General features: G+C 44.6%; 1 protein-coding gene across 1 annotated transcript; it reads right to left on the bottom strand.

Annotated features, from left to right (window-relative positions):
- Positions 1-547: 547 nt before the first annotated feature.
- kcne4 (potassium voltage-gated channel, Isk-related family, member 4) lies at positions 548-2,290 on the bottom strand. The gene is made up of 2 exons (XM_085989455.1): positions 2,096-2,290; positions 548-1,822 (listed from the first exon to the last, which is right to left on the bottom strand). Exon 2 carries the CDS (start codon positions 1,780-1,782, stop codon positions 1,336-1,338), a length of 447 nt encoding a protein of 148 aa, XP_085845581.1. The 5' UTR covers positions 1,783-1,822; positions 2,096-2,290; the 3' UTR covers positions 548-1,335.
- Between the last annotated feature and the right edge of the window lie 8,743 nt (positions 2,291-11,033).

Below are 11,033 nucleotides of genomic sequence, written 5' to 3' on the forward strand. Positions count from 1 at the left end.
GTTTGCCGTCTTTACCCCTCTGAAACTGACCACAAATTCAGGATTTAATGTATGTGCATCTAAACATGGAAATCCTGAAGTTGCAGTCATTCACTGCTCCAACTCAGTGAAAAAGTGAGGATAAAAGCTGCTTTTTATATCCTGGTTTGCTGTCTGGGAGAATTCTTCAATGTGGTTGGCTGTTTAGACAGCTTGATGATGTCATGGCTGTATCGCTCTAGGAATCCCCTATGCTACATGTGGAGAAACCTCAAGTTTGATCTCTGGGCCAATAAATGTGGATATTCACAGGATTTGTCACGGCACATTGCGTCACACCAAATCGCTCATCCAGGCAACCAGGAACGCGACCCTTGCCTGATCTTCCACATCTTTATCCTGGGAATATCGAGACCAACTGGTTTGCGATTAGTGTATTCCGCAGGGCCACTGAACCTGGAACCTCCTGGGCTTTGCACCAAATGGGGCGGTGCATTTACTCCGAGATCATCGGGAATTCATTACATTTGGCTTTTACATTTTAAATAAACACAGACAAGTGATGGTCTTAAATTCAGATGATTTTAATCCAAATCAGTAATAAATATTTACAAACGTTTGACAGTTCAACCTATTTACATTATGTACAAATTAATTTACAATGAATAGAAGAGTTTATGGAAATTTTGACAGACTCCTATGTCAGTTTCATCTGGAAGGTTTTACAATTTTCAAGTGCTTCCAGGCTGATTGCCAATAAGATTTCGTAGCCGTTTCAAACAGTACTTTGCCGAATCCCCGCCTTAAACTTCACCCTTGAGTACAGCGTGTCCTTCGTCCGTTTTATACAGATGTACTGTTGTTTAGTCCCCGCTAATATATAGAGTATCCTACTTTTTCCTTTATTTTGCAGATAAAAGAGTATCATCTATAGATTACTCATTTAAAAGAAAAGAATCTACTATTTCCTAATCTAAAAATATTAACAAACTGTTAAATAGCAACTCACTGGTTGAGTTACGATGGAATGTGTTAATATGTATATTATACACCTAATATTATTGGTGATGACTGTGCAAATATGTTTGTAGATCTTGACTAATAAGAGTGTCAACGGATGTGCATCTTCCAAACTCTTTGGAAAGGAGATATTTGTACCAAAACACGAACCCACACATCTTTATGTGTGCGTGTGTGCAATGGGATTTGGACCTGAAGTGCTGACTAATTCAGGCAACTGGGTTTGGTCAACATCTGTCCAGTCCAGTCACAATCATGGAGTTTGCTCACCATCTGCCCATCTTACTGTGATTTTAACCATGCATTGCTTTCTGATAATTCCCCCTTTCAATTGTTTTAACAAGGGTTTTCAGTTGGTGGATGAGTGCTGCGCTCACTGCTGCCTGAGATGTCATTGAGCAGGCTTTCAGTTCCATCTACCTCCTCTTCTTCGACGGTAAGTTGGATGTCCTGTGCTGTCTCCGAGCTCACGCTGCTCTCCATGGAGCACATGGCGCAGGACAGAGCGGGCACCACGCTCTCTGGCAAGGCGCTGAACACCAATGGCATGTGCACCGATTTCAGCCTAGCCCACTCCCCTCTGTCATCATACAGGAACAGCGTGTCATCTTTCCGCTCGTGTCTCTTGGATTTGATGTAGCCCAGCACTATTCCCAGGAGGAAGACTCCATAGAAAGACATGACTATTAAAATGTACAGATACCCGTTGTCTTCGGAGTCACTTGCAGTCTTCGCCGTCTGAGTTGGTATTTCAGCGAAGTTGGTCTCGTTTGAATTATCCATCTTTGAGTTCTTAGACTGCTATTCCCTTCAGAGAATGAGGCTGGCACAGAAAGAATTAACAGGCATATCAGTCTAAATCATAAGTTAACGCACTTTAAACTGCATATAATGCTAAAAGCTATTGCAATGCTGAAAATGTCTGAGAGTACATATTTGCATTTTATATTTAAATTAATTAAACTATAACCCGGAATACTAGCAAACATTTATTTTTGCAATTTTGGTGAAAGTGAAGTGCAATAGTCTGTTCAGGAAAGTAATCAAACCTGCGGTATATTTTGTTTTAAAAAAATCACTTAAGGTATTTACTTACCACTGGTTATAAAAGGCGTCTCTAAAACTTCCAACAAATGATGGAGTTAGTTAAGAATTCATGGAGCTCCGTTTAGATCAGTCAGCTGTGCTCGGTAATCTGCCTCCGTTTACTGTCCGTGCAAACTGCAGACCTTTATATAGATTTCACTGTGCACCATCACGTGCTAAGGGAAGTTAACTTTGAGATGCAGATCTGGATCCACTTTACTGTCAGGTTTCGGGTCAGACGAACGCTTGACAAAAGCTGGAAAAAAAATTGGCAGCAAAGCCAACTCTATTTTGTGACGTCTGCTCTGTATGAACCCTGCTCGTAAATGAAGTTCAATAAGACACGAGAGAGAGAGCAAAAGTACTGACAATGAACAAACTTTCAATAGGTTCATTCTTTCCCCATATAACGATACAATGATAGAAAAGAGAGATAACAAGAAGCCGGCCATTGATAATACGACAGTCGTTCAGCTCGAATATTTGTCATAAGATTTTTAATTTCCATAAAATAACAAAATGTGTAAATGACAAATGAGAGAACTTTCACTAAACAGCAAAAGCAGCATGCTATAGACAGAGCTAAGTGATCCCACAATCAACGGATCAGATCAAAGCTCTGCAGTCCTGCCACAACCAGTCATGAATAGTGGTGGACAATTAAACAACTAACGAGAGGAAGAGGCTCCATGAATATCCCCATACTCAATGATGGCAGAGCCCAGCATGCGAGTGCAGAAGACAAGGCTGAAGCATTTGCAACCATCTTCAGCCACAAGTGCCAAGTGGATGATCCATATTGACCTCCTTCTGACCTCCCCACGATCGCAGAAATCAGTCTTCAGCCAATTCGATTCACTTCACGTGATAGCAAGATGCTATCGCTTAGCTCTGTCTATAGCATGCTGCAGATTGGAAAACCGCAAATGTAACGCCCCTATTTAAGAAAGGAGGGAGACAGAAAGCAGGAAACTATAGACCAGTTAGCCTAACATGTCATTGGGAAAATGTTGGAGTCCATTATTAAGGAAGTAGTAGCAGGACATTTAGAAAATCATAATACAGTCAAGCAGAGTCAGCATGGTTTTATGAAAGGGAAATCATGTTTGACAAATTTGCTGGAGTTATTTGAGGATGTAATGAACAGGGTGGATAAAAGGGAACCAGTAGATATAGTATATTTGGATTTCCAGAAGGCATTCGATAAGGTGCCACATAAAAGGTTACTGCACAAGATAAGAGCTCACGGGGTTGGGGGTAACATATTAACATGGATAGAGGATTGGCTAGCTAACAGAAAGCAGAGAGTTGGGATAAATGGGTCATTTTCCGGTTGGCAAACTGTAACTAGTGGGGTGCCACAGGGATCAGTGCTGGGGCCTCAACTATTTACAATCTATATTAATGACTTGGATGAAGGGCCCAAGTGTAATGTATCCAAATTTGCTGATGGCACAAAGATAGGTGAGAAAGCAAGTTGAAAAGGACACAAAGAATCTGCAAAGGTCTATAGACAGGTTAAGTGAATGGGCAAAAATTTGGCAGATGGAGTATAATGTGGGAAAATGTGAGGTTATCCACTTTGGTAGGAAAAATAAAAAAGCAAATTATTATTTAAATGGAGATTACAAAATGCTGCAGTACAAAGGGATCAGGGGGTCCTTGTACATGAAACACAAAAAGTTAGCATGCAGGTACAGCAACTAATTAGAAAGGCAAATGGAATGTTGGCCTTTATTGCAAGGGGGCTGGAGTATAAAAGTAGGGAAGTCCTGCTATAACTGTACAGAGTATTGGTGAGACTACACCTGGAGTACTGCATACAGTTTTGGTCTCCTTATTTAAGGAGGGATATACTTGCATTGGAGGCAGTTCAGAGAAGGCTCACTAAGTTGATTCCTGGGATGAAGGGGTTGTCTTAAGAAGAATGGTTGAGCAGGTTGGGCCCATACTCATTGGAGTTTAGAAGAATGAGAGGGGATCTTATTGAAACATATAAGATGCTGAGGGGGCTCGAGAAGGTAGATGCAGAGAGGATGTTTCCCCACATGGGGGAATCTAGAACTCGGGGCCATAGTTTCAGAATAAGGGGTCACCCATTTAAAACGGAGATGAGGAGGAATTTCTTCTCTCAGAGGGTCGTGAATCTTTGGAATTCTCCACCCCAGAGAGCTGTGGAGGTGGAGTCATTGAATATATTTAAGGTGGAGATAGACAGATTTTTGAATGATAAGGGAGTCAAGGGTTATAGGGAGCGGGCAGGGAAGTGGGGTTGAGGCCAAGATCAGATTAGCCATGATCTTATTGAATGGCGGAGCAGGCTCGAGGGGCCAGTGCTATCAAACAGCACTTACTCACCAATAACCTGCTCACCAATGCTCAGTATGGGTTCTGCCAGGACCACTCGGCTCCAGACCTCATTACAGCCTTGGTCCAAACATGGACAAAAGAGCAAATTCCAGAGGTGAAGTGACAGTGACTGCCCTTGACATCAAGGCAGCATTTGACCGAGTGTGGCATCAAGGAGCCCTAGCAAAATTGAAGTCAATGGGAATCAGGGGGAAAACTCTCCACTGGCTGGAGTCATACCTAGCACAAAGGGAGGTGGTTGTGGTTGTTGGAGGTCAATCATCTCAGCCCCAGGACATTGCTGCAGGAGTTCCTTGGGGCAGTTTCCTAGGCCCAACCATTTTCAGCTACTTCATCAATTACCGTCATTCCATCAGAAGTGGGAATGTTCGCTGATGATTGTACAGTTCCATTCGCAACTCCCCAGATAATGAAGCAGTCCATGCCCGCATACAGCAAGGCCTGGATGACATTCAGGCTTGGGCTGATAAGTGGCAAGTAACATTTGTGCCACACAAGTGCCAGGCAATAACTATCTCCAACAAGAGAGAGTCTAACCACCGCCCCTTGACATTCAACTGCATTACTATCATCGAATCCTCCACCTTTTTTATTCTTGGGGTCACAATTGACCAGAAACTTAACTGGATCAGCCATATAAATACTGTGGCTTCAAGAGCAGGTCAGAGGCTGGATATTCTGCAGCAAGTGTCTCACCTCCTGACTCCCCAAAGCCTTTCCACCAGCTACAAGGCACAAGTCAGGAGTGTGATGGAATACTCTTCACTTGCCTGGATGAGTGCAGCTCCAACAAGACTCAAGAAGTTCAACACCATCCAGGACAAAGCTTGTTTGATCAACACCCCATCCACCACCTTAAACATTCACTCCCTCCACCACCATCGCACCGTGGCTGCAGTGTGTACCATCTACAAGATGCACTGCAGCAACTCGCCAAGGCTTCTTTGACAGCACCTCCCAAACCTGCAAAATCTACCACCTAGAAGGACAAGGGCAGTAGGGGTATGGGAGCACCATCACCTGCAAGTTCCCCTCCAAGTTACACACCATCCTGACTTAGAAATATATCGCGGTTCCTTCCTTCATCGTCGCTAGGTCAAAATTCTGGAACTCCCTCCCTAACAGCACTGTGGGAGTACCTTCACCACAAGGACTGCAGCAGTTCAAAAAGGCACTCGCCACTACCCTCTCAAGGGAAATCAGGGATGGGCAATAAATGCTGGCCTTGCCAGTGACACCCACATCCCAGGAACAAATAAAAAAAGAACTTGTGCACAATCTTAATGTTTATTTCGTTTAAAAAAAAAATTACATTGTTTTATATATGGGTGCAGTTGTACACTTCAAAGAGCACACATTGACATGATGAGACTGTCGACAGGTTTGTCTATCGGTTTGGTAGTTTCACATCTTCCAGTATCAGGCTCCTGGCCATGTGAGGCTCGTTAATGCCCCTTCAGTGCAGTAGGCTGAGATCAATGCAACTAAAGCCAAGGGCGCCGATTAAAATCTGCAGCATTTACATCAGTGTGCTCTGGCTGTTTTTTTACGATGGGCAGAAAATCATCATTAGAAAATCTCCCAGTGTAGTTCTATTATCCAACGGTCAAACATAGTCATAAGGACCTTCTACCTACTAATTGTTTCTCCACCCCACCCCCATATAAAGATCTAAAGATGTTCATATCGCGCGAGTTTCCACAGAAATGTGCAACAAATGTTGTGATAATGCCACGGGCGCCACCCTAAAATGTGTTCAGTTAACAGCGCCGTGAGAGGCAATGGGAGGCTGCTAGAAACTGCATTCCAATTGCGTTCAAATGTCAAGTCGTTCTGGAAACAATTTTTATTATATTGTTCGGGTCCTGTTATTAATTCGGAGAGTGCTGCTTGTAAACTAAATCTTGGTCCAGAAACACGCAAGTAAATAAACTTAAACATCTCATTTGCACCGTATGCATCCGACGTGTGGAGCTACACATTTCAGTTAAAAGTTGTGCGTGTGTTGGGGAGGAGGGGAATGGGAGCGGCTTTTGGCTGATAATCTCGCTTCTTTAACACTGGAATTAACTGTTTGTGGTCAAAATCCAACAAAGTTGACGCTGCCGTAATCGAAAATCATAGATTGAACAGAAAATACACCGAGTCAAAATAAAATTATTTGAAAGAAAAGCAAGGTTGCCATTTATAAGTTTTAAGTTTCTATCCGTTTTCAAACTTCTACAGAAATTGCAGTTATTGTATACAGTTGCAAGGTTGTTGACCATTGTATTAATCTTTGGAATGGATTATCATCGTATGCATATTGCACACACTAGTCCATCACCTGGAGAACATCTTCCCTCTTTTATCTGTCTTTGTGTTGCTGTTTGTCTCCCTTTCGCCTTTTCTGCTTCTGCTTCTCTCTCCCTAACTTGTCTTTTTGCTTCTCTGTCTTTTCCCGTTTCCTTTTGGGTGGGAGATATGTCATGGTGTGGTGAGAACATAAGAAGTAGGAGCAGGAGTAGGCCATACTGCCCCTCGGGCCTGCTCCGCCATTCAATAGGATCATGGCTGATCCGAATCTAGACTCACATCCACTTCCCTGCCCTCTCCCCGTAACCCCTAATTCCCTTATCTGCTAGGAAACTGTCTATCTCCGTTTTAAATTTATTTAATGTTGCAGCTTCCACAGCTCTCTGGGGTAGCAAATTCCATAGATTTACTACCCTCTGAGTGAAGAAGTTTCTCCTCATCTCAGTTTTGAAAGGGCAGCCCCTTATTCTAAGATTATGCCCCCTAGTTCTAGTCTCACCCATCAGTGGAAACATCCTCCCCGCATCCACCCGATCAAACCCCCTCACAATCTTATATGTTTCAATAAGATCGCCTCTCATTCTTCTGAACTCCAATGAGTAGAGTCCCAACCTACTCAACCTTTCCTCATACGCCAACCCCCTCATCTCCGGAATCAACCGAGTGAACCTTCTCTGAACCGCCTCGAGAGCAAGTATATCTTTTCTTAAATATGGAAACCAAAACTGCACGCAGTATTCCAGGTGTGGCCTCACCAATACCCTGTATAACTGCAGCAAGACTTCCCTGTTTTTATACTCCATCCCCCTTGCAATAAAAGCCAAGATTCCATTGGCCTTCCTGATCACCTGCTGCACCTGCATACTAACTTTTTGTGTTTCATGCACCAGGACCCCCAGATCCCTTTGTACTGTAGCACTTTGCAGTTTCTCTCCATTTAGATAATAACTTGCTCTTTGATTTTTTCTGCCAAAGTGCATAACCTCACACTTTTCAACATTATATTGCATCTGCCAAATCTCTGCCCACTCACTTAGCCTGTCTATTATACTTTTGCAGGTTTTTTATGTCATCCTCACTCATTGCTTTCCCTCCCATCTTTGTATCGTCGGCAAACTTGGATATGTTGCACTCGGTCCCTTCCTCCAAATCGTTAATATAGATTGTAAAGAGTTGGGGTCCCAGCACTGACCCCTGCGGAACACCACTAGTTACTGATTGCCAGCCCGAGAATGAACCATTTATCCCAACTCTTTGTTTTCTGTTAGATAGCCAATCTTCCACCCATGCCAGTATATTACCCCCAATCCCGTGATTTCTTATCTTGATCAGTGAGGAAAGGAGCCACCAACAGCTGCAAATAGCATGGGGGGCTTATGGGGAAAATATAGCCTTCGGCAGCTCCCTTTCCAGCCCCTCTCCTAATCACCTATGCTTCCCCTCCCCCGCTCATCACGCTCAAACCCGTTCACCTTCCCACTACCACTTTGTGCGGTTGCCAACTCTGGTTGCACCTATTCCTGGAGGTTGGATCACATGACATTGCCCGCAGTTTGCAAACGTTGCTGCAGCGAGAAGCCTGCCTGTCTGGTTGAGCTGGTGTGGGCAGCTCTGTGTGCTCCAGCGTTCTGAGATTGGTGTGGTTGTTCATAAACCTTTCAGAACATAGAGTCATAGTCATAGAGTCATAACGGCACAGAAGGAGGCCATTTGGCCCATTGAATCCATGGCGGCTCTCTGTAGAGCAATCCAGTCAGTCCCATTCCCCGCTCTATCCCCGTAGCCCTGCAAGTTTATTTCTCTCAAGTGCCTATCCAGTCTCCCCTTGAAAACATTGCGTGTCTCTGTTTCCACCACTTCCGTCGGCAGCGAATTCCAGGTCATCACCACTCGCTGCGTAAAAAAGTTTTTCCTCACATCCCCCCTGTATCTCTTGCCAAAACCTTAAATCTGTGTCCCCTAGTCCTTGTACCATCAACTAGTGGGAACAGCCTTTCCCCGTCTAGCCTATCCAAACCCATCATAATCTTGTACACCTCTATCAAATCACCCCTCAACCTCTTTTGCTCTAATGAAAACAAATCCAGCTTCTCTAACCTGTCCTTGTAGCTAAGATCCCCCATCCCCGAACCATTCTGGTGTGCAGACAAGTGCAAAGGGAATGCACAGGAGGCTTCAGCCTGTCTCCCTGACCGCACCCTGGGAGAGTGGTCCAGCTGGAGAAGCTGATAGAGACCGCGAGGGGTGGGGCATGGAAGGATTTGAACACCAGAATGAGAATGTTAAGTTTAAGGTGTTGGGGGACTGGGAGTCAAGTTATGTCAGCGTGCACATGGGTGAGTGGGATTTAGAGCAGGATGGGATATGGGCGGCAATGTTTTGGGTGATCTGAAGTTTATGGAGACTGGGAGGCTTGTCAGGAGAGCACTGGAATAGTTAAGTCCGGTTGTCACAAAGGCATGGATGAGGGGATAATGCTCAGGATTGGGAACTCTGGCTGACTTTCCCCAAAACGATAGGGAGTATAAATGAAATAATACGGATAGATTGAAAAGTAATATAGAAATAAAGTATGTGATACTGCAAAAGATGGCAGGTAACAATCTGTAGAATCCATTGAACTTATAAGTTGGACCCAACAGTTACTGTATCAGATATATGTGAACAATACGAGATTGCAATTCAACTTTATAAGCGTTTTTCTAATTAACTTTAATATTTTACGCTAATTTACAGCCAATGGACAGAATTAACACGAATACACACTTTTGTTATTATCCCCCTCTCTCGTGTGGAGGGGGAAAGTAAATATACTGGGGTCGATTTTCCTTAAGCTGTCGGGAAGGAGGCGGGACTACGACTTTCAGGTTTTAGTCCCGCCTACATCGACGTCCGGCCAATCGACGCGATTTTCCCTTGATTGACCTTGTTGAGCCCGCCCAGCGGGTTCAGCAGGCCAATTAAGGGCCACCCGGCAACAGGTGATGTCACAGACTGAAATTTCATCTGTCAAGAGTTCTTGACAGATGAAATATCAGTGTTTCACAGCTGTTTGAAGCTGTCAAACACTGACAGTCTGACTTCTAACCTGAGTCCTTCTACGCAGACTCAGTTAGAACTGTCACCGGCACTGAAAGCTGTCACTTTTGACAGATCGCAGCCATTTTGCTTTCATTGGGCTGAGTGATGGACTCCCGAAACCTAGAGGATGAAAGGCTGTTAAGGTAAGTACAGGTAATTTAAACTTCTTTACACACTTTAGACACACCAAACACACTTACCTTTGCACTCATGCACCCATCACTCACCTGAACACCGACATCGGGACCCCACCAAGTCCTTCAGGCCCGCCTGCTCTAACCTGGCGTGGTTTGGAGCGGTCTGGAATCCCACAGGACACCCCTCAAAATAGGGATTAGGCTAAAAACTACCTGTTTACTGGCAGTTAATTGGCACTAATCCCTTCCCGCCTCCGGTCGGTGGGTCCCAGTGCTGGGCGGGTACCCGCCTCCTGTGAAACTTACTGGAGGCGGGTTTTGGGCGGGATGGTGTCGGGACCCCTGAATTCGGGATTCCCCCCCCCGGCGCCTGACGGCTCCAGGAAAATCTACCCCACTGAGTCGGGTTCTGTTGAAATAAACATCTAACTGAGTTGCAGGCATCCTTGCAAAAGTACAGGCAGTTTACAAAACTGAGCTTGGTCAGAGGGACTTTGGAACTGTTGATTGGTGGACACTGCTGCCAATGTTCTCCAGGTTTCAAGGATGTGTAAGGCTGGTCGGTTTTTTTTTCTAATAAGGTAAAACGAAGTCCCTGACGCACGTCTTTCTATTGTCTTGGAGCACAATACATTCCCCTATACAGCACTTTGCCAGACAACACATCACCTCTCACTGAACACCATGCGGAGAGTGTCTGCGGCCAGAGGGTGATTGCGCACTATCACATTCCCGCTTCCCAAAGACATGACTGTCTGGATTTACGAGAATCGTGAACAGTCATTTCCCCGAGCCCTACAGGGGCCGGGCCCCTCTCACCTCTGACAATCTTGGTGTACTTGTCACTTTGTTTGAAACACAGGAGATGGACTCCAGATGAACAGTTCACGCTGCAGGAAGACAGGCTGCACTCACTTCTTAAGAAACAGATGTAGATTGAAGCTCACATGCCTCGTACACACAAATGTGTCGGTGCCAAATAATCTCGAGGTCATCTCACCTCTCCAGCTTTACGGGGTTTAAGGATGACTACAACCGAAGAACATCTCATTTTTTCAATCTTAA

The sequence above is a fragment of the Somniosus microcephalus genome, chromosome 6 (assembly GCF_052327205.1).
Source record: "Somniosus microcephalus isolate GS21.2 chromosome 6, FLI_Smic_1.0, whole genome shotgun sequence".
Classification (NCBI taxonomy): Eukaryota; Metazoa; Chordata; class Chondrichthyes; order Squaliformes; family Somniosidae; genus Somniosus; species Somniosus microcephalus.

What these genes read in the sequence shown, in the direction of transcription:
- kcne4 (XM_085989455.1), bottom strand. Translation starts at nt 1,782, where the DNA reads ATGGATAATTCAAACGAGACCAACTTCGCTGAAATACCAACTCAGACG.